Raw genomic sequence first — 20,230 nt, 5'->3', positions numbered from 1 at the left:
CCTACCAATGTCCAGTCCTCGTGTCCTGGTAGTTGTGACTGTCTTCCGTATATGTTATGTAGTATAAATTTGTTCGTTTCCCTCATAACGAAGGCATTCGCAGTGATCCGGTAGGTATCCTTGGTTCTTCTATCTTGTAAAAGGCAGCTGATCCAACTGGTATGTAAGTAGCGAATCTAGAGAACGTAGAAATTTCATTTCCGCTTCTGGTGAAAAGTTTTCAGTAGGAAAGAAACTGCTGCCGGTCATTTCAGCTGAAATACTGATAGCGATCGAAGGATTTTATTGTATTCTTCTTATTGACAGTGCGTAAAATGAAGCTGTGGTATATTTACTTTATCGTACCGTTGGTCGTTGGTTTGGGAAAAAGTCGATACGATGGATACTACCTTTATAGAATTGTTCCGAGCGACATTGCCGATTTGAATATTTTGAAAAATATTCGTGACGATGAAGATTACAGTTTTTGGAGCGAACTGAGTCTCCACGTGCCTACTGATGTTTTGGTGTCGCCAGGTAAAATTGAGGAATTTGAAAAACTCGTAAACATCAGTGGAATGGACGTTGAGATAATGATGGATGACGTTCAGAAATATATTGATTCTGAAAATCCAAATGTCAATCTTCGTGGTAACTTTGATTGGAAAGCGTATTACAGGCTGGACGTGGTAAGATATCTGTTGATTTAATTATTTTTTAAGAATTGTCTGTCGAATTATTTTAATAAATTTTATGTTTTCTTCTATTCAGATTAATAATTGGATGGATTCCTTGGTTGCTGAATATCCGAAAATTCTCACGGGACTGATTGGTGGTCGCAGCTTTGAGGGCAGAGAGATTCGTGGCGTCAAGCTATCCTTCAGGGATGGTAACCCTGGAATATTTTTCGAGGGTGGTATTCATGCACGCGAATGGATTTCACCGGCCGTCGTAACTTACGTGTTGAATGAATTTATAACCAGCGACGATCCCATCGTAAGATACACGGCCGAATCGTTTGACTGGTATATCTTTCCCAACTTCAATCCAGACGGCTACGAGTATACGCACACTCAGGTAAAGGCGCGGGGGGGAGTAAGAAATCAAAAGTTTCGAGTAGAAAAACACGTATAAAAGTTTTATTGCTCTTTGATTTGGCTTTTAGAATCGTTTATGGAGAAAAACAAGAAAACCGTATACCAGCAGATGCGTTGGAGCAGATCCTAACAGAAATTGGAATTTCCATTGGGCAGGTGAAAAGCAGGAAAAGATTTTTTTAGAAAAATCTATGCACGTCTCTTCAGTTGTTTTTTTTTTGTATCTTTTCAGAGGGTGGCACAAGTAAAAATCCTTGCAGTGAAATTTTTCCAGGCGATAAGCCGTTCTCTGAAATCGAAACTAAAAGCATGTCCGAATATATTGCCAGTGTTAAGGATAAAATATTCGCGTACGTCGCATTTCACAGCTATAGTCAGTTGCTGTTAATACCGTATGGATACAGCAATGCAAAAGTTGAGAATTTCGACGATCTCCTGAAAATTGGAAACTTTTCTGCCAGTGTCTTAGAAAGGAGATACGGCACACGATACAGGGTTGGCAACATTGTCGACGTGATATGTGAGTAAAGAGAATAATTTCGCAAAGTTCTCGAAATGTCAATTTTTAGTTCCATTGACAAGTGCGAGATGTAATTTTGACCACCCTGTAGATATGTCATCTCCATAAATTTAATCGGCTTCCTTTACAGACGTCGCTTCCGGTGGTTCAATGGACTGGGTCAGAGGTACCTTTCATACCCCTATTGCCTTTACCTATGAGTTGCGAGATAAGGGTCGATATGGATTTCTCTTACCTGCTAATCAAATAATACCAACTGCTGAGGAGACTCTTGATTCCCTGGTAGCCATGTTTCAGGAAGCGGAGAGACTTGGATATGGAAGCTACGGACGTTCTATTGATAGTGATATTTAATTATTGTAATTGTACGTTATTAATTGCATATGCAAATGCACTGTTATCGGGTAATAATGGTCATTCTGTAAACACGCGATAAATACTTATTGTTATTATTATTTTATAAGTACGTAATTTAGATATCATGTTAATAAAAAATCAATGTATATTTATATTGTTAAAAAATTATCACTGCTGTGATTAGATTAATTGTGACAATTTTATCAATTATTATCGCCGCGACCAATACAGTAGTATATCGTGATTGGTATCGACTGAAGTTAATGGAAAGTTTTAGATTGATCAATTAACGATTACTTGCGCAACAAATTCTACTGTCGGTAAGTAATTGCCTTATCCAATAAACGAACTATAAAGAAATGTCATCATTTTTAACTTTTTCAAAACAGTGATTAGATACATACGTACCTGTATCTCTTCACAAAGAGTGACACTGATGCAATGATATTCATCTGCTTTTACTGCTTTAATTAACTTATCCGCTTATCAAGGAAGATAATGACTCTGAGTTTTAGTGACGTGTGTACAATTAACGGGATAAATAGTATCAAAGTCAATTGAGATGTTTGCATTATTTTCTCTCCGTTGTTAGAGAACGGGTAAGTTAATTTATAATTCATTAGCGAACAAGGCACATTCAAAAGAAAATCTGAATTTTATTACAGAGAAGTAAATCATGAAGTATTTGATTATTTTGGCTTTGGTCGCTTTGACCATAGCCGAGAAATTCTCCTACAAGGATTACAAGGTCTACAGAATTTTTCCAAGAACAGCAGAACACTTGAACATTTTGCAAAAATTCGAAACAGATATTACAGATTCCGTAAGTTTAACATTTCTACATATATGTATATTTGTCACGTTTTAAAAAAGAAAATTATACAAAAAATCTTTTATTCTGTTGCAGTATTCATTTTGGAATGGACCAAGCCGCGGAAATGTTTCATCTGATCTGATGGTGTCTCCTGCTAAAGCCAAAGAATTTGTTGAATTAATGGCTGCCGTGGGAATGGAATATTCAGTTTACATTGAAGACGTTCAAGCTCTAATTGATGCGGAAAATCCAGTGGACACCTCCAGAAGTTCCGACTTCACCTTCACAAGGTACCACACCCTGGATCAGATTTATGCCTGGCTAGACTCCTTGGCAGTGGCTTATCCGAACAACGTAGAGGTGATAGTCGGTGGATCGACGTACGAAAAACGGCAAATCAAGGGTATCAAACTTTCCTTCGCTCGCGGCAACCCTGGAGTTTTTATCGAGGGTGGAATTCACGCCAGGGAGTGGATTTCACCAGCTACCATTACATATATTATCAATGAGTTACTGACAAGTAAGGACAGTGACGTCAGGTCGTTGGCTGAAAGTCATGATTGGTACATCTTCCCTGTCTTCAATCCAGACGGATTCGTCCATACTCATACTACGGTAATCAATAAAACTAGTACTTTGATAATTAATAATTATTAAAGAACAATTAATTTTACTACATTATAGTTTCAATTTTAGTCAAGATTATGGCGCAAGACTCGTTCTCATAACGGTAGATTTTGTCGCGGTGCTGATCCCAATAGGAATTGGGGTTACCAGTGGATGAGTATGTTTCCATTTTATTTATTTATTTTTTTAAATTTTTAGAAACTAAAAGAGATGCTGTTTGCCTTAGGTGGAGGAGCCAGTAGTAGCCCTTGTATGGATACTTTCGCCGGAAGTTCTCCTTTCTCTGAGATCGAGACTAGAACCATGTCAGAATACATCACTTCCATATCTGACAAATTCTACGCCTATATTTCATTCCATAGTTACTCGCAATTGCTTCTATTTCCCTATGGTCACACCACCGATCATTTGGACAATTATGATGATCTGGTAAGTTAACTTATTGGAAATTTTAAATCCCGTATTTACTTGAATTCTTTACTTCCAGTACGCCATTGGCATTAAAGCTGCTAATAAACTGTCTGAAAGATATGGAACGAAATATACTACTGGAAACGTTGCTGAAACTATTTGTATGTCATATACATTGTATTATTGCAAAATTACTCAACAACACATTGAGCTTCAATTTAATCAACTTGTAATTCCCATGATCATTTTCTTCCGTAGATATAGCCAGTGGTGGCTCTATGGACTGGGTGAAAGCTACTTTTGGAACACCTATTACTTATACTTATGAACTTCGTGATGTTGGAAGACACGGATTCGTGTTACCAGCTGAACAAATTATTCCTACGGGAGAGGAAACCCTGGATTCCCTTGTGACACTTTTCAAGGAGTCTCAATTGCGCGGTTATCCTGCAGGCCGTCAATGAGTAAAATAGATTTTAAATGGGTCATCTTCTTTGTGAGCTTTATGGTAAAAGAGTCCCCTAGGCAGGATCCTTGACTCTTGGGACAACTGTAGATTAGAAATCATAATAATTTCTCTGTACGAAAGAACATGGCCTATTAAATACAATTGCACCTTCATCGCTTTCACATTAGCATTAGTCGATGGTTAATCTATTATACACGTGTCCTCGCTCGAGGATATAGTCTTAAGGAAAGAAAAAGAAATGCGGTTAACGAATCTGTGATGACCTAATGCACGGAAGATGAAGCAAAGTTCTTTCAAGTAAATGCAAATGTTTCTTGGCGATGGCCTCTTTGGAATATTTTACCCTCAAGTCATCGGATGACGCGGTCGACGGGCTGGAGCGGTTTCCTTTGACGTCTTGATTATACCCTGTTAACCACAAGATGGAACCCTCGGCGTAACAACCCTACAGCCCCGCAACCCTTCGACTCACTGAATACCTCTTTCGCAAAATAATCTCAACCCACGTTCCGCCGTTTACACGCAGCTGGAGATTATTGGAAAATTTTCAATTTCAAATTAGCGCTTCACAGCTGTCAAATGGTTTTCAAATTTTCTTAAAGATCTTTCATAATATTTTGTCTCTCAGTACTTACGTTGGTAATAAAAATGATATTGTGTCTTGCGCTAGGAAGTATTGAAGAATTCAAATCTCTTACTTTTACTTTTTATTCTTCAAAGAACAAGCCACCTTGCTGTCTACTCGGAATATTTTTCTTTTAATTATAATATCACGAGTCCATCACTTACGTAACGCTGTAATTAACGACTCTTGAAATTTTCTAATGTTCCTAGCTACGTCACTGTCCCGATGCTCGATTCTTCTTGTGTTGTTTATGCAGCGTCCAGCCGTCATTCGTTCATTTGTTTCATCGAGTCAGTGCATCGCTAAGCGATCTTTCGTTGATAATAATCCAAGCACGTTTTTCCCACCGTGAAAATCGCTTTTAACATTTCTCCAGAGATTGGATCTGCTTTTGCCATTATAGAGACCCGCCTGGAGACTCATTTGATCCCAACCGCCTGTAACACGACAGATTTTCATGTTCTTCGCTATCTCTGTAAGTTTCCTTTTTTTTTTTTAGTCTTACCTCTTACGTTCTTCCTCGTATCCGAAGGATATTCCAACACGTATAGGCGATAAACTTTGGGAATTTTAATGGGACTTTTGGAATTTTTTGTAATTTTATCTTGACCTGTTGTCACGCGCTGTTATTAATGGCTGCACGTGACAATAAGGAATGTTGGTGGTATTTGAATGTTTTTTTTTTAATTAGGAAACTGATTTTTTCATTAATTACAACAAGTAATAATGTCGACTTCCAATCCTATGGAGAATGAGAAAAAACGACTGAGAAATCAATTCAGTAAGGAAGAACGTTCTCAGCTCCTTATGATAATGAAGGAGTACAGTTTACTATTGGATGACAAGAACTTGTCGATTTTGAGCCGAAAGGAGATTTGGGAAGCGATTGAGACGAGATTCAACAAGGGCGGACATTTTGCCAGGACTTCGGCACAATTGAAAAAATATTGGCAAAATTACAAGTATCACAATAAGAGAACCAGAATTATACAGAGGGTATGATGTATATTTTCGATTGAGTTTAATTGCTTTCGTTATTCGTTTTTTTTTGTTTTTATAGGATAATCCAAAAAGTCTGAGTCCCATAACAAAAAGGGTTATACAAATTATGGCCGAAGTCGATCCTGAAGAATGGGGTCAATACGGGATAGTCGCTGGTTTAACTCCATCCAAGAGTTTGAATGCCTCGGTGGAAAGCCAGACTGTTCGGTTAAAATCCAAAATTACGAAAACCAATAACCAGGATATCTCTTCCAACGTAATATTATCAAGTAGCGAAATTTTCGAAAATAGTGTCACGGTCTCTCTAATATGTCCTGAGAATTCAGGAAATTTGAAAAATACCAGTGGCACCGTCATTCCTGGTCAACCCATAATTTCGACTCCAAAAAATAACGAAAATTCCGAAAATTTAACAAAATTTGAAAAAACCCAAAAATCATCGTCGAGGAGCCCTGGCAGGGAAAAAATGAAGAAAATCGAAAACTTGGAAATAAAATGCAACTCATCGTGCCAAGTAGCAACGGTCGAATGCGCAAATGACTTTTCGAAAGATTTCGAAAAAAAGAAAAAAGCGCAGGAGCTTAGGGAGTTCCTTGAAAAGTTCTCATCGTTGGAAGCTTCGGCTCGTAGACGAGTTCTTCAGGAAGTCAATGAAATAGTGGAGTCTATGGAGGTGCCAGAAGCGGATTCAGAGACCGGAAGTAAGGATCGGAATTGGGAAAAAATAAAAAACTTCAATCCCATTAAGGAAGCTGCTAGGAATTCCCCGAGGGAAGATATAATGGCAATGCAGTTAATTTTGAAGGACCTAAGGTCCATGGAAAGCCAAAAAAAGGATGGAAATACCGAAGAAATTGACAGATGCATTTTCAAGTGTCACAAGGAGAATTCCAATGAAGTATCGATTAATTCTCTTACTGATGCTGAAGTCAAGGAAACTGGTGGGTGCAAAGATATTAAAGCTGAATCTGTCGAGTGGCAACGTAAATTTAATGCGGAAATCGATAACACAAACCAATCGGTATCAAGCGAAGCTTTTGGCCAGGATAACGACGGAAAGGATATTGCGGAAGCAGGAAGGCAAAATCTAGTTTCTCGAAATTCGATAAAACTTCTTGGAGATACGAAACAGCACGACGCTAAATACGAACTGGACCATCGTTTGGAACTTCAGAAACTCGAGGTAATTCACGAGTCAGTTAATTCCAAGAGTTAACGAGTCCTTAAAGGATATCAGAGAATAATCGTTAGCTAATAAGAAGATTGCAGAGATGCAGAAAAATTTGTTTAAATCTTATAAAAAGTTCCGTAAATAATTCTGTTACAGACCGAGGAGAGTCGTTTGAAGTTAAAGGTATCGGAATTGGCCATTCGTGAAATCCGTTTGCGAATTCAATCCCTCGAGGAGGAGAGAAAACGAGAGAGAGAATTGCACGCGTTGCGATTGGCTGAAGTATCCAGGAGAACTTACCTGGAATGTCATCAATTTACTGGAACCCATTGAAGAAATTGTTTGTTGGCATGCATCGTGTTGTTTTATTAATCTCCATATAGCGGAGAATGATGTCATATAGAAAAGAGTTATGGGACCATACAAAATAACAGTGTGTTCAATTCTGTGAAAACGAGCAACATTTAAAGTATATCTTGTACAAGGCGCAACACTCAACAGATCGGCGTAACAAACTGGAACAATTGTATCCTAGCAAGACACGAGCAATGCATACGAGAAATTCATTATAATTTATTTAAACTCTCATTAGTCATTTATTATATCTTATCGTCATTGATCTCGATTGATCGTCGCTCTCTTCTATTTTTGCGCTTCAGTTTTTTCCTCCTTTTTGCCAAATTTTCATTGTTTATTAACTATTTTAATTCGACCATCGTTTTATTGCGTTGTCTTGGTAACGCGTAAGTCGCGCTTTTTTCCATCTTCACGTCGACGTTATTGATTGTTAATAATTATCACAGAAAGTTCGTAAAACAATGACCGTACCGATTATTATAGGTTAGAGTTAGACGGACAATTTTCAGAGACGTAGCTTGCGAGTATAGCTATTAATAGTAATAGTAATAGTAATAGTAATGGTAATAGTAATAGTAGTATTGTATAACGGTAATAATTATAGTGATAATGATATTAGAAGATAGTAATTGCGGTTATAAGTAGTACCATAGTATTTTAATGTAATTAATAATAATATTAATTATCGGAAAGGAATTTAGAAAATCGATACGTACATGTTTTTTTTTTTTCGTGCGGCTTATAACTGTCATTCGTGCCATTGAATTTGGGTTTGATTTTGCCTCGACTAATTAGTCGCTAATTACAATACTAACGAGGTATTACAGAGAAACGTGCGTGATAGGATCGTTAAATGTGTATATGATACTGCCGTAGGAGATAATGACGACTGAAACGGCTGGAAAGTTAGTATTGTTTCCAAAATAAATATGGCCGCCTGAATCGTACACCTGTAACAATAAATGTTTGAATAATTGAAAGATCCAGTTTGAATTCAATTTTTTATCTGTCATCGTAAAGTTGTCATCAAAAAGATTCAATATTTTCGATTGAAAAGTGTCGATGACAGTTTTTGTTATTTATGACAATGTAAGGCGAGTGTATGTATATGATGATTCAGGCAGTCACGTTTATTAGTACAAATTTCTACCACTAGGATTCGCACCGTCGACTTTTCTTGATCAATATGGGCATCAAAGTGTGCATCTGTTTACACGGTGCATTTAGTCAGAACAATAGAATTGAAGAATGAACAGTCTGATAGAATATTCTTAAAATTAAAAATTACCGGAAAGATATAGTCGGCCACATTTTTAATCCATTTTTTAAAGCCATTCACATCATTCAATCTATTAGTTTCAGTACCTACATATTTTTTAAATTTTCTTTCTTTAGTCTTTAAGTATTAAACGCCAGTGGTGGCTAATTTTCAAATATATTTTAAGAGAAAGTGACACGTAAAGCTTTCTAGGGTATTTTATCTAAGCGGTACTTTTCAGATTTGATTTTTCGAAAATAGTAAAAATTACTTAATATAGTCGCGAGTATGATTTCTCGTCTTAGCTTTGTTATCCTCGTGTCTTTTTTTTTTCTTACGACTATGAGTGAATTAAATCGTACAATGTATTGTATTGCAATCGAGGTGCGATTTATCGAGAGGAACTACCTTTATCTCTTTACGTTTTAGAGACGATGTGTAAATTTCCAATTTTTCCCAACACCTCGCACTTCGACCGTTTCAGGTATTGTAATCATATGGCGATCTTTAATTAGCAGCAATCGTATCTCAAGGAAATATTAATCGCGTCCATTCGAGACACAGATAAAATAGACATTTTTATCGGTTTACAAGAAATAAACGTTAAGTAAGATTTTGGCTTCATATTGAAGCCCGAGAAAAGAGTTAACAAATTTAGCATAAAAAATGATTCGAATCAATGAAAATCCTCGAAGCAATAATTTTCAGTAACTATATACTTTGAAAAAATCGCACAATCGTCTTTCGATATAAATCGCCCTTCGATACTTAAATTATTACTTATATATCATATCTATATATATATATATTACACGCTCTGTCGCGTAAAATCTTTAAAAATCCTCGTAAACGCTAAATCATTGAAAATTATTGCTACGCCATATTCGTCCACAAGTCGAGCGAGAGAGCGTTTCGAATATCGTAATATCTCCCGCCACGTTCTGGTTATACCTTAAGTAAAGTGAGACTCGAATAAAAATGAAGAAGAATTCATCCGATAGATGGATTGAGATTCTATCAACTCGATTGAAAGAATATATATGTATATATATATATATAGTATTGTATGTTACGTACACTTATTCGCACGTATATACACGTGGCGCCACTAAACTAGATGAAAAACAGTTTGAATTTCGTGAGTCAGACAGAATCACCAAGAAGACTGCGAAGATCGTACGAGATAGATGGGAAAACTATTTTAGTTAGGTTTGTAGCTGATTCTCTCTGTTTGTCTGCTGTACCATCTTGACAATAAAGACTACATTATTATGATTATTATTTTCCCAGTTGGCTTGGCCGTTAAGGAACGACAGAGTGGAACTAATGTTCATTTCGCTCAGTTTACCAGGAAATTTAGGCAAACCCGTTCTAATAGCTCTCTGTAGGTGCTTGAATAAATTTGAAGTCAGCTTCGCAGGAATTTACGCGGGTGACGTAATAAAAATCCGTAGCGTAAGGGAGGGGGCCATTATTCCAGCATGCCGGCCACCTATATCCTGTTCCATTTTTTCTCGTCTTTTTTCTCTCTCTATCTCTCCTTTCATCTATCGTCCATTCCCCCAGACCCACCAACCCCACCACGTGGGGCAGGTGACATTTTTCCAGGGGTGGCTCTCACTGGCTCCCCCGGAATTGCATGATGGATTACGTATATTACATATTACGTAAAGGCCGGCGATGTTCGAGCAGAGTTACACACATGGAGCCACTTGTACGTATGTACATACACATACGGCATATATGTTGTATATATTGGCGTATATACGGCGTATATATTGATATGCACGTGTGCGCTTCAGTCCTTCAGGATTTTCCTATTGGAAATCCTTGGAAATTTCATCTTTCTCTCGGATTACTTTTTCATTTTGATTCGTCCTTTCGTGCAGTTTCTTACTTTGACATACATATCGTATGTACACACATATGGTGGTCATGTGGCTCTCTGTGCGCGGTATACGGTCCTTGTCTATGGATCAAATGATATATATATCTGCTACGTCAGAGGAGAGCTTCGAATTCGTAACTGTTACGAAGACCAATCGCGCTTAGTGGCATCTAGCGGGAGAGAATTCACTTAAGATAAATGGCGACGAGTGGCGGCGTAAAGGTAGTTTAAGAAACTGTAAAAACCGATAGGTATTCGAACGGAAGGTATTTTATACTGCGATATATTGGAATATATCCCTCTGGATGTCTGTATACATAGATATAGTGTAGGATCCGTAGATACAGTCAGTGATCGCTCCGATGACATTGACATCGTCCATCATAAGAAATGCCAGACAAATTCTCGTGCCAGTTCCAATGCAGGCACCGTTAGCATTGTGATGGTAAGTACTTTGCTAAAATCTAAACGGAACAATATAAATAACAGGGTATTCGTGCACGAAATGACTAACGCTCGGAACTTCAAGCTCGAATGAAAAGCCATGTTTCCTCGCGTTCAAATTTTACGTGGCGCTGTAACCCAGACACGTCTGATATACGAAAGGAAAACTATGTAAAAACTCGCTTTCTATGCTCTTCGTCATTTCCTCTCTGTTCTATGAAATGAAATGGAGTATACTGCTATTCGTATTTTACTAGAAAAATGGGAGCGAACCTGTTTAAAGATAATAACTTGAGATTACTATTTTTGTCGCCTCTTATTCTTTCTTAACCAATTCATAATGCAGAAGTTCTCTGAGTGCTGTCACTTTGACCAGTCAGCACGTAATCAATAATTTACAATACCTGCTTTATTGCCCAATTGAAAGAAATAACGATAATGGATTCCTTTATTATTCTCCTCGACAATATATTGATTTTATATAACTGATTTCACTGGACGGAGAAAAACTTTTTGCGACGACTTTACTCTGCGAACGGTACGACTTTAATTTCAAGATAACCGAAATTTTCTTTTCCCAGCATCACGTCTGCTCGTTTATTTTTATCGTATCGTAAAACGTAAGCGCGGAAAGAATGACAGAGAAAAGGGCATGAGAATCGAAGAATCGGCTGGTGTACGGCTTGGATATTGTTACGCTGCTGGTGACGAATCCTACAGCGGGTTGAAAAATCCAGGATAGTTTTTGCCCTTTGGCATTCCAATGCGACACACGGTGTGCGGAATACGTTTTCATTTTTGCCCAGAATTTCGGTGAAGAACTTGGTGCCAGGGAGTGGGGGTGGTTACAGAGGGTATCGCTGATACTAAGTTCCACCTCTATTCCTCCCTTGATTAAACTCATACACATTGGCCCGAGGCATTCTCTCACCCCTTTGTGGCGTGCTTAACCTCGAACGATCTGAGCATCCCCTAAGCGATTCTGGGAAAGTCAAATTTCCACAAGCTTTTCCCTAAACTGTCGCAATAGAAATGGGGAAAATCGCAGGGTACCGTCAAATAAGTGTATACGTGTAAAAAGTGAAGCGGCAATTGCCGGGAATTGCACAAAAAAAAATAATTTCTTGAAAATTACGAAAAAAAAAAGGAAAGCACACAACTTTCTTAGTGTCACATTCTTCTTGAACAAAGTATTTTTTTTTTAGGTCCAGCAAGGGGCGCGTATAAATCCAAGGGTGTTTGTACCTCTACCGGACGTCTCAAGTTTCCGGATGTTTTTCCGATACTCAGAGCGATATCCCAGTTTTCAAAGTTACCCCAAAACTTTGACACACCGAACTTCCTGACATTGTTACACGTACGTATGTCTTTTTCTACATTTGCACGAGCAATCGTTCGCCATTTTACAATGGAAATTTCCCGTATATTTTTTCAAACCCCTTACTTCTTGAACATCGATTGGATTAATACCGCGATGAACAAAGAAATAAAACTTCTTCTAGTGCAAAAAGATCGTTTACCCGAAAGGAGGAAGTGAAAACTCGGGGCGCCACTAGTGCATAATACATTCCTGCTATATCATTTGACTTTATGAAACTTCAGCAGCTTCCAGAACGATTCCTCCAACTTTTCAAGCGTTTCCATCTAGTACGAAGATGCTCGGTATGAAATTTCTGTAAGTAACCATACTATTTCCTTTTTTATTTGAAAATCCAAGTGCACGAATACTTTAATGAATACGTAAAGGGGAACCCCCTCATCACCACCGGTAGGGGATTCCCCTTATCACCAGTGCAACTTCCAAATTTTCAAGTGAACAGCGAACAGAAAATCCGAACGAATAAAATGCGTTAATAAAATACAAAAAGAGGATAAACTGAAAGTGGACCAATTGAGAAACCTATGTTTGGCGTACGATTGATCGAAATGGAAATAGAGCTCCAATATCAATGGACAGAGTTTATTCATTTATCGACCGAATAGACGTTACTTTTTTACACGAAGTTGCAAGAAGAGTGAAGTGAAGAAAAGATTAAATCAAAGTCCCTCGGCAACACACTAAACGCGCTATACTTGTTTAAATACATATATAGACACTAGCTAAAGTCCAAAGTTCTTAGTAGAGCACAAAGAAGATTTTTAAGTATAGCATAGTCATAGTATATGTAGCAGAGTGTGATATGGTACTGTAGTATATGCCGAAGACGGGGAAAGATGGGGAATTTTCCTGCAGGATTTCCAGGAGCCCTCTACCTCTGCCCTTAGGAAATGAAAGAGAATTGGCACGGGTCCAGAGGACGCTGACGTCTTTCGAGAGGGAATCGAAAAATTATCCAAATATCCGGTCGGCGTCCTGGAAGAATGTGCCTAGAACGTTAATTCCGTTGTAAAATCGAAAATTCCTTCCTGACCGTTTCCGAAGGCAGAAATACTTTGACCTTCGGTGGAATCCACGAGATGAACTTTGATCGTCATTTAGTTCCTTTACATTTGACCTCCCACATTTGAATCTTGAGTGAAACCTTCCGTGAACCGAATTCCCATTTTTTATTCGACCCTTATCCTACATATCGTGTATCTCATGTAATTCCGGATATTCATGTCAAATCTTATTTTCCGATCAGCCTTACACTCGGTTTACCCGATACGCACGAAAGGCTTGGATACTCGCCATACAATTTTTGATCTACGAATTTTCAGCACAATCCCGGACAACGTCAGTTCCATGCGCGTTGGGAAAACTTTTATACCTCAACTACTGTATCTCTTATCACTTTTCGAGAGAATCAAATCGGCACCAATTTCGTATACGTACGTATACGATTCGGCCAAGTTCTTGTCAAGTCTTTTTTATGAGGATGATAAATTGAATGGAAAATTGAAGCGAGGCAGAATTTACGCATAGGAAATTCGTACATGCGAATGCATACGCCAGAAAGAGACGGACTGTGTACGAGATTGAAAACGGTAGCATCGACATGGAGTGAATAAGGGAAAAAGAGCAGTATAAAAGTGTGAACAAAAAAATGAGCAATGGTATAAATATAACGTATGGTATAGGAGTGAAGAATTTTGCAGAAAAATTTATTCCGTGTTCAAGCGACGACCGGTCTATGAATAAGCAATGGCTGCCAATGTTCAAGAGTCTCCTCATGGCCAGACTGACCTATTCCCCGCGTATCCGGCTGTGTTTTTTTTTGCCACGTTTTAGCTCATGTTCCCAAGGGAATATAGGAAACGTAAGAGACGCGTCTCAGCTCACGGATAATGCTGGTATCGTTGTTTTTATTTGTTTCATGGATTCTTCCTCGCATCATTTTTTCTTTTCAAAACTTTCAGTCGCCAGACGTCAATTCGCGGAATATTTCAGACGTGGGTGCATACTGGTCCTATTGTGCAGTACAGCTGCACCTGAAGTTTCCTTGGTGCGCGACTATTCGGAACATTCTAACCGGAAACAACCTTCGTACCTTTGTATCCGGTGAGGAACTTCCGTAATGGGATTTCGGTATTCTCGTGAATTTCAGGTCACTCCATTCGCGTCACGATACAACGAACTGAGCTTGCATTTCGATTTCTATTAACTTTATGGATTTTGTGTATCATTTTTTATTTATTTTTTTCTTTTCTTTTTTTTTTCTTTATTTCTCTTTTTATGCCATTTCCTTTTCATTCGTTTTCCTCGAGCAAAGCTACCAGCGAAACTTGCGGGACATTCGAAGCATCAATGAATTAATTGTTTTCATTGTTGTCAAACAAAGATGATTATTTGAATCTTCCGTTGCAAATGAATTATTAGAGTAAGTAGTAATGGTAGAAGCAGTATCGCTAATATCAGCCAATTCTGATGAGCAAACTTTCGTTACTTTGAAACTTTTATATATTTTGTCCATTTTATGATAAAGAAGAGCTTTGTTAAGAATATTTAAAAGTGGCGCCGCTTCGAGGACACAATCAAAAGATATATTTAATTGTTATTAATAAATGAATGAATAAATAATTCACTAGGATATTTCCGTTCCTCGCGACAACAGACGCTTACTAAAAGTAGCTTAATAAATATTTCGGATTCTTCCCATATATTGCTTTTCTTTAATTCGCACTTATATTTTTCTTTTGAAATTTGTACTGGAATTCCAGCACGGATTTCGAGAGAACGCAGTTTCTGGACTTTGATTGGAGAATTCAGGACGATGTAATTAGGTCGAGATGACGAAACGAGACCGTCGTGAAATTCCTCCAAAAAAAGTGATAAAGCAATTATCGCTCGTTACAAGAGAGAGAGAGAGAGAGAGAGAGAGAGAGATGAATAATATATTTTCGTGCGGAACCATCGAGTCGCCAGGACGGATCCAATATCGTTGGGATGAATATAATATTCATCTTGCGTGTTTCCTGTTGTCCTTTTGCTGGCGAATCGAAAGGACCATTTCCTCTCGGCTTCCGGCGATGACGGGAAGTGCAGGTGAAATTGGCCTGTACGATTAAAAGTTTCAACAAGACTTTTCGGACCTTCGTTACAGTAGAGAGAGAGAGAGAGAGAGAGAGAGAGATAGATAAACAATCGAAAAGGACGAGGACAGACAGTAGATTAAAGCAGAACGGAAGATCGAAGACTAGAGAGAGAGAGAGAGAGAGAGAGAGAGAGAGAGAAGAAGGAAAAATAAAGAGAGGCAGCGTATAATGTCTTTTCTATATACAGAAAGAAAAATCCTCTTTCGAAGGATATAATGGATCGACGGATCCTTCGGGAAATCTCATATAAATTCGGCCAACTTCCCGTCACGTACGAAGCCGTGAGGAGGGACAAAAGGAAATCCTCGAACGTTTTCACGATTTATTCTGTTTTGACGTAACTGCCCGGCTTATCGTCCCAGGCCTCCTGCTACTCGCCGCCGCCTAAGGACAACGCCTGGACGATTCTCGGATCCGCCTTGCTACCCTCGCGGAATTCCTCGAGAGTCAGTTTGTCATCGTGATTCTTGTCCATCTGATCGAATATCTTGTCGACCCTCTTCTGGGGCGTGTTCTCGTCCTCTGCCTGCGGTTGTTGCCCCTGAAACAATTTTTTAATATATCAACGAGACAAACAATTGGTACAAAGTAATCTCCCCATTCTTTATACCGATAAGCTATAACTTCTACATGGTCAAAGTTCATCTTACGGGGCTGTAACTATCGCAGGGGTGGCTGCTCAACAACTAACTTTTCATTCGCGACTCTCTTCAATTTTTACGAGTCATTAAAGTTTCTCTTGCTATCGAGTACAGCCCGCTGGCTTATTCGACGAGGAAGGAGCGAGAGGCTCGGAGTAAGAGGGTGCATTGTAAATAGGGAAGCGGGAAGAGAGAGAGAGAGAGAGAGAGAGAGAGAGAGAGAGAGAGAGAGAGAGAGAGAGAGAGAGCAAAAAATAAATGAAAGAGAAGAAGAAGAATGGACTGAGAAAAAAGGCATCACTGGCTGAGAAAATAAAAGGAGGCCCATAAACGGGGGAGTTTACGCAATTTAAATTACATCCCTTGACGATACTCTCGTCGGATTTAATCCTACGGATCCGCTTCTTGCGGTGCCTCCTTTCGATCCGGTTGGTACCACTGTGTCGCAACGGGGCCCGTCGTATAAATTCTGCAATCCTATTTTCTCTCTTGTCTACAGAAAAACAGCTTAAAATGTATCGCAACATTTTCACGAGAGCGACGTAGCATCGAGCTGTTCAAACTTCCAATCCTCAAAGTTACTCTATGTTTACCCAGAGTTCCTACGACAATCCGTCCCGTTATTCACTTATCCCATTGGAAAAGCATTTTGCAGTTACGTAACAAGCAGCTGGGTTATTCATTAAGCTGTCAACCTACATTGCGCGTTACAGCCAATGAAACAAAGTGAATTCCACTATCGTCATACGTGCTCACTCGTCGAGCCATTTTTCTGTACTCCTTTACTCCTTTGCTTGGACGCGATTGGCTCGGACGATCGATAATCTCTTATCAAAAGTTCGATAAGCATCGGGATTAATCACTCGGCAGGAAAGCTCAATTCTGATATTTTGAGTTTTTTATTTTATAATTTTTTTTTTGTTTTCATGTATTCTGCTACTGCTGGTGAAATCGTGATAACGAAGGGTCATGAACGATTTTTACGATCGATGCGATATGACAATTTTTAAATAATATTTGACGAATTTAAAGGGAAATCCATTTGCGACTCAATGTCATTAATGGAGTGCATGGGCAGTTGCGGAGCGACACTCACCACCATCTGATATATCGCGTCGACAATGTTGTACATCTCATCCCTCGTGATAAAACCGTCGTTGTCAACGTCGTAGAGCCTGAAAGCCCCTGAAAACAAGTAAACCGATCGATCGATACGATATTAGTATATGTATAGAAAAATGCAGGCGGTATTGCTCAGGGACCAGAGATGCAATGTGGGGCGTTCGTGCGGGAATATTGTTTTTAATAAAAAAGTAAACTGAACCTTGGAGCATTCAGTATTGGAGTTCTAAGCTATCTTAGCCTAGCATAGTCATTATCAAATGCATCACAAAGATCGTTATTGCTTTCGTTGATAAGAAATCAATGTTTTAACCCTTTGCACTCGACTTTTGCCCATTTTCTATAAAATTTTCCTGAGAGGGAACAGTCGAGTGCAAAGGGTTAATCGATAGAGCCAAATAACGGAGTACTGAATTAATGACGTCTTATCGAGAGACTCGAATCGTTCCGTTCGATTGACTCGTTAGCGTTGAAGTTCGTACAGGTCAGAAATTAGTCGATCAAACAAGTCTGGGATTTCACGATGAAAAAAATTAATTAAAGTGTCGAGGAGAGTTTGAAAAATCGATTTGCCTTTTTTTCAAAAAAAAAAAAGTTCTTTTCTGGATTTTTCATTATAGCCCCAAAGTCTCGTGCGAATATGCAGAAAATCTTCGCGAAACTTTTCTCCGTCGTTTTGAGATTTCCGACACGTGGTCGCCTCATGAATATTAATCCGTTGTCTTGAAAAATGAACTCACAGTGCAGCTTCTCGTCCAGATTGCCTCTCGACGTGACCGACAGCGCCCTTATGAACTCCTCGAATTCTATCGTGCCGTCCTGACGTTTCCAAGAGAATTCCAGAGAGCAAGCACAAGAGAAAGAGAGAGGAAAGAAAAAACGAAAAAGAATGATCGAAATCAATTTGACGCTCGTACTGATAAAAATTTCGTATTAATTAACGGTTCGCCTGACGTCTATCAGACACTTACGCTGTTTTCGTCGAAAACCCTAAAAACTAATGAGGCAAATTTCGACGGATCTCCTTGTGGAAAGAATTGCTTGTATATTTTGATAAATCCCTGAAAATATTTGCCATTTAATAAAACTTTTTATTTTTCGTATTAATAATTAAAATGACACTCGCCTGTTCTGTGAGTAAACCGTCCGGGCAGTCCTTGAGGAATCCCTTGTGCCTGTTTAAGCGAGAGAGAAGAATATGAACTTTGGAAGATTCTATTTCAAGTAAAAACAAAAAAAAGGGATAAGGACGAGCCTGCTAAAAAAATGGTCAAAGTGTTTTTAGAAAGACGGAAAAACAGTGTCGAGCCACGGGCAAAGAATTTCACATCGATTCTCGAGGCTTCGGGCTATTTCTATGACAACGAACGTATCGCGCGACCTACTCAATGGTCGATATAAAAGACTCGGCTTTATTGTTTCTTACGGAATAATAAATGCAAAACGCACGAGGGACTCCCGCTTAATGAGAGAACGCGAACCTTTATTTACCTGGTGGCTTAAGGAACAGTGGGGAAAGAAGAGAAGAAGAAAAATAAGGTTCAGGGGGAAAAGTATTAAAAATAGCAATTATTGAGATTTAACGTGAACTCACCATTGTCGTATCTCCTTTTCCGTGACTGGCAGGTCAAAGGTTGAGGACAAAAGAGAAAGGGGTGGTTGACAATTTAATAATGATACTTAATGATCCATCGACAAAATGGCCGGCGAGCACGCACGACAAAGAAGAAGCATTGTCCTCCGACATTCCTGAGCCTCCATGTTATTCCTTGTATATATTAGGGGTGCATCTCTTGTATTTCTAGAGATAGGAAGAATTGACCTCGGTCGGGCGAATCATCCCCCAAGACTTTTTTCTTCCGACCCCTCCTCCTGGACTATGGACCCAGTGGGTCCATACAGCGACTGGGTTCGCCTACAGCGATAACCTACGGTCCTGACGTCAGCTTCAGGGATGAACCCTGCACACGTGCCCTCTCGTAACTTAATTTTTCACGGGGTTCGATCCTGGTCTCTCTTATTACGTATATACAGTGTGAAAAAGTAAGTCCGACGACATAAGTCGTACTTGCGCGCGAATAAAAATGGCGACTGCAAACGACAGGTACGAAAAGCCCCTGGCTGCAGTTCACACGAGAACGTGCAATGCTTCAGAATTGGACATAACTTTCGCGTGATTATTATTTAAACAGTTCCAAGGGCTTTGACCCTTTTGGATTGGCTAATAAATGTTTCTCGTGTGCTGATACCTTATAACGAGACGAAAGCATGCGATACGAAGGCTATGCTGGTGCAAGTAAGTAATAATACGCCAGGTAAATTTATGACTATTGCCACGTGTGCGTTATCGTTCCCAGCGAAAGGATACAGATTTATTTCCCGCGATAATAAAGCTGCTCGCCGATAACGAAGGTAAACTTGCGATTTAGACGGAGGGTCATCGATACTGAATGGAACCTGATAATTTCTAAGTCCGCATCGTTAGTCTGGCGATTCTTCAAAGTCCTTACGGGTCATTGACTTAATTGGGGCAGATTTTTCAAAATTAAAGACCATACCCCGCAACGATCTTCCGGAGGTAGCCTGACACTTTTCGCGAACGATCATTCATATTTCGCGACAAATTATCCAATTTTCACTAATGAAATAAAACCATCAGGGGTGTGGGGGGAGGGTCGGGCCACGTGCCCCAGAATCCTGCACTAGAGGGATGACGTTAAAAATGAAAAAGAGCAGCCGCCAATGGGAATGGGGATTCCGCAGTCCTTTACACCCTTATTTCTTCAGTTCACTTGGGAATCAAGGAAACGGCGAATATGCAACCCCCTTTCCTCCCTTCGAGCAGGAAACGTAAAAAGGGCAAATTTTGATGCGTCTGAGCGGGACTATTTTTCCTCGAGCCCTCATCCCCTCCACCTTTTACCTTGCCCCCA

The 20,230-nt window shown here is 39.2% G+C and overlaps 3 protein-coding genes across 6 annotated transcripts in view; 2 read left to right on the top strand and 1 right to left on the bottom strand.

Moving 5' to 3' along the window:
- The first annotated feature begins 42 nt into the window (after positions 1 to 42).
- Positions 43 to 4,426, top strand: LOC107273280. The gene is made up of 12 exons (XM_015751323.2): positions 43 to 163; positions 307 to 668; positions 751 to 1,056; positions 1,145 to 1,232; positions 1,309 to 1,596; positions 1,727 to 1,947; positions 2,627 to 2,776; positions 2,861 to 3,382; positions 3,464 to 3,551; positions 3,621 to 3,823; positions 3,882 to 3,966; positions 4,064 to 4,426. Exons 2-12 carry the CDS (start codon positions 315 to 317, stop codon positions 4,267 to 4,269), a joined length of 2,511 nt encoding a protein of 836 aa, XP_015606809.1. The 5' UTR covers positions 43 to 163; positions 307 to 314; the 3' UTR covers positions 4,270 to 4,426.
- A 158-nt stretch (positions 4,427 to 4,584) lies between these two features.
- On the top strand, positions 4,585 to 7,436 carry LOC107273531. Of its 2 annotated transcripts, XM_025090932.1 has the most exons (4): positions 4,585 to 5,374; positions 5,591 to 5,895; positions 5,960 to 7,084; positions 7,229 to 7,436. In XM_025090932.1, the coding sequence occupies exons 2-4, from the start codon at positions 5,626 to 5,628 to the stop codon at positions 7,403 to 7,405; spliced, it is 1,572 nt and encodes a 523-aa protein (XP_024946700.1). In that variant the 5' UTR covers positions 4,585 to 5,374; positions 5,591 to 5,625; the 3' UTR covers positions 7,406 to 7,436. The 2 variants fall into 2 exon arrangements, with proteins under 2 accessions (XP_024946700.1, XP_015607326.1); XM_015751840.2 differs by having other exon boundaries at positions 4,585 to 5,895.
- Positions 7,437 to 8,934: 1,498 nt separating this feature from the next.
- LOC107273535 (frequenin-1) overlaps positions 8,935 to 20,230 on the bottom strand; it is a 23,516-nt gene continuing 12,220 nt past the window's right edge. For all 3 annotated transcript variants that reach the window (XM_015751858.2, XM_015751853.2, XM_025090959.1), the window contains exons 3-8: positions 18,892 to 18,916; positions 18,424 to 18,472; positions 18,269 to 18,358; positions 18,038 to 18,116; positions 17,272 to 17,360; positions 8,935 to 16,075 (exon numbers count right to left, since the gene is read on the bottom strand). In XM_015751858.2, coding sequence (XP_015607344.1) covers positions 15,905 to 16,075; positions 17,272 to 17,360; positions 18,038 to 18,116; positions 18,269 to 18,358; positions 18,424 to 18,472; positions 18,892 to 18,916 — 503 coding nt within the window. In that variant the 3' untranslated portion in view covers positions 8,935 to 15,904. The remainder of the gene's footprint in view (positions 16,076 to 17,271; positions 17,361 to 18,037; positions 18,117 to 18,268; positions 18,359 to 18,423; positions 18,473 to 18,891; positions 18,917 to 20,230) is intronic.

The sequence above is a fragment of the Cephus cinctus genome, unplaced genomic scaffold (genome assembly GCF_000341935.2).
Source record: "Cephus cinctus unplaced genomic scaffold, Ccin1 Ccin1_scaffold0091, whole genome shotgun sequence".
Classification (NCBI taxonomy): Eukaryota; Metazoa; Arthropoda; class Insecta; order Hymenoptera; family Cephidae; genus Cephus; species Cephus cinctus.
This window is presented reverse-complemented; position numbering and strand designations above follow the sequence as displayed.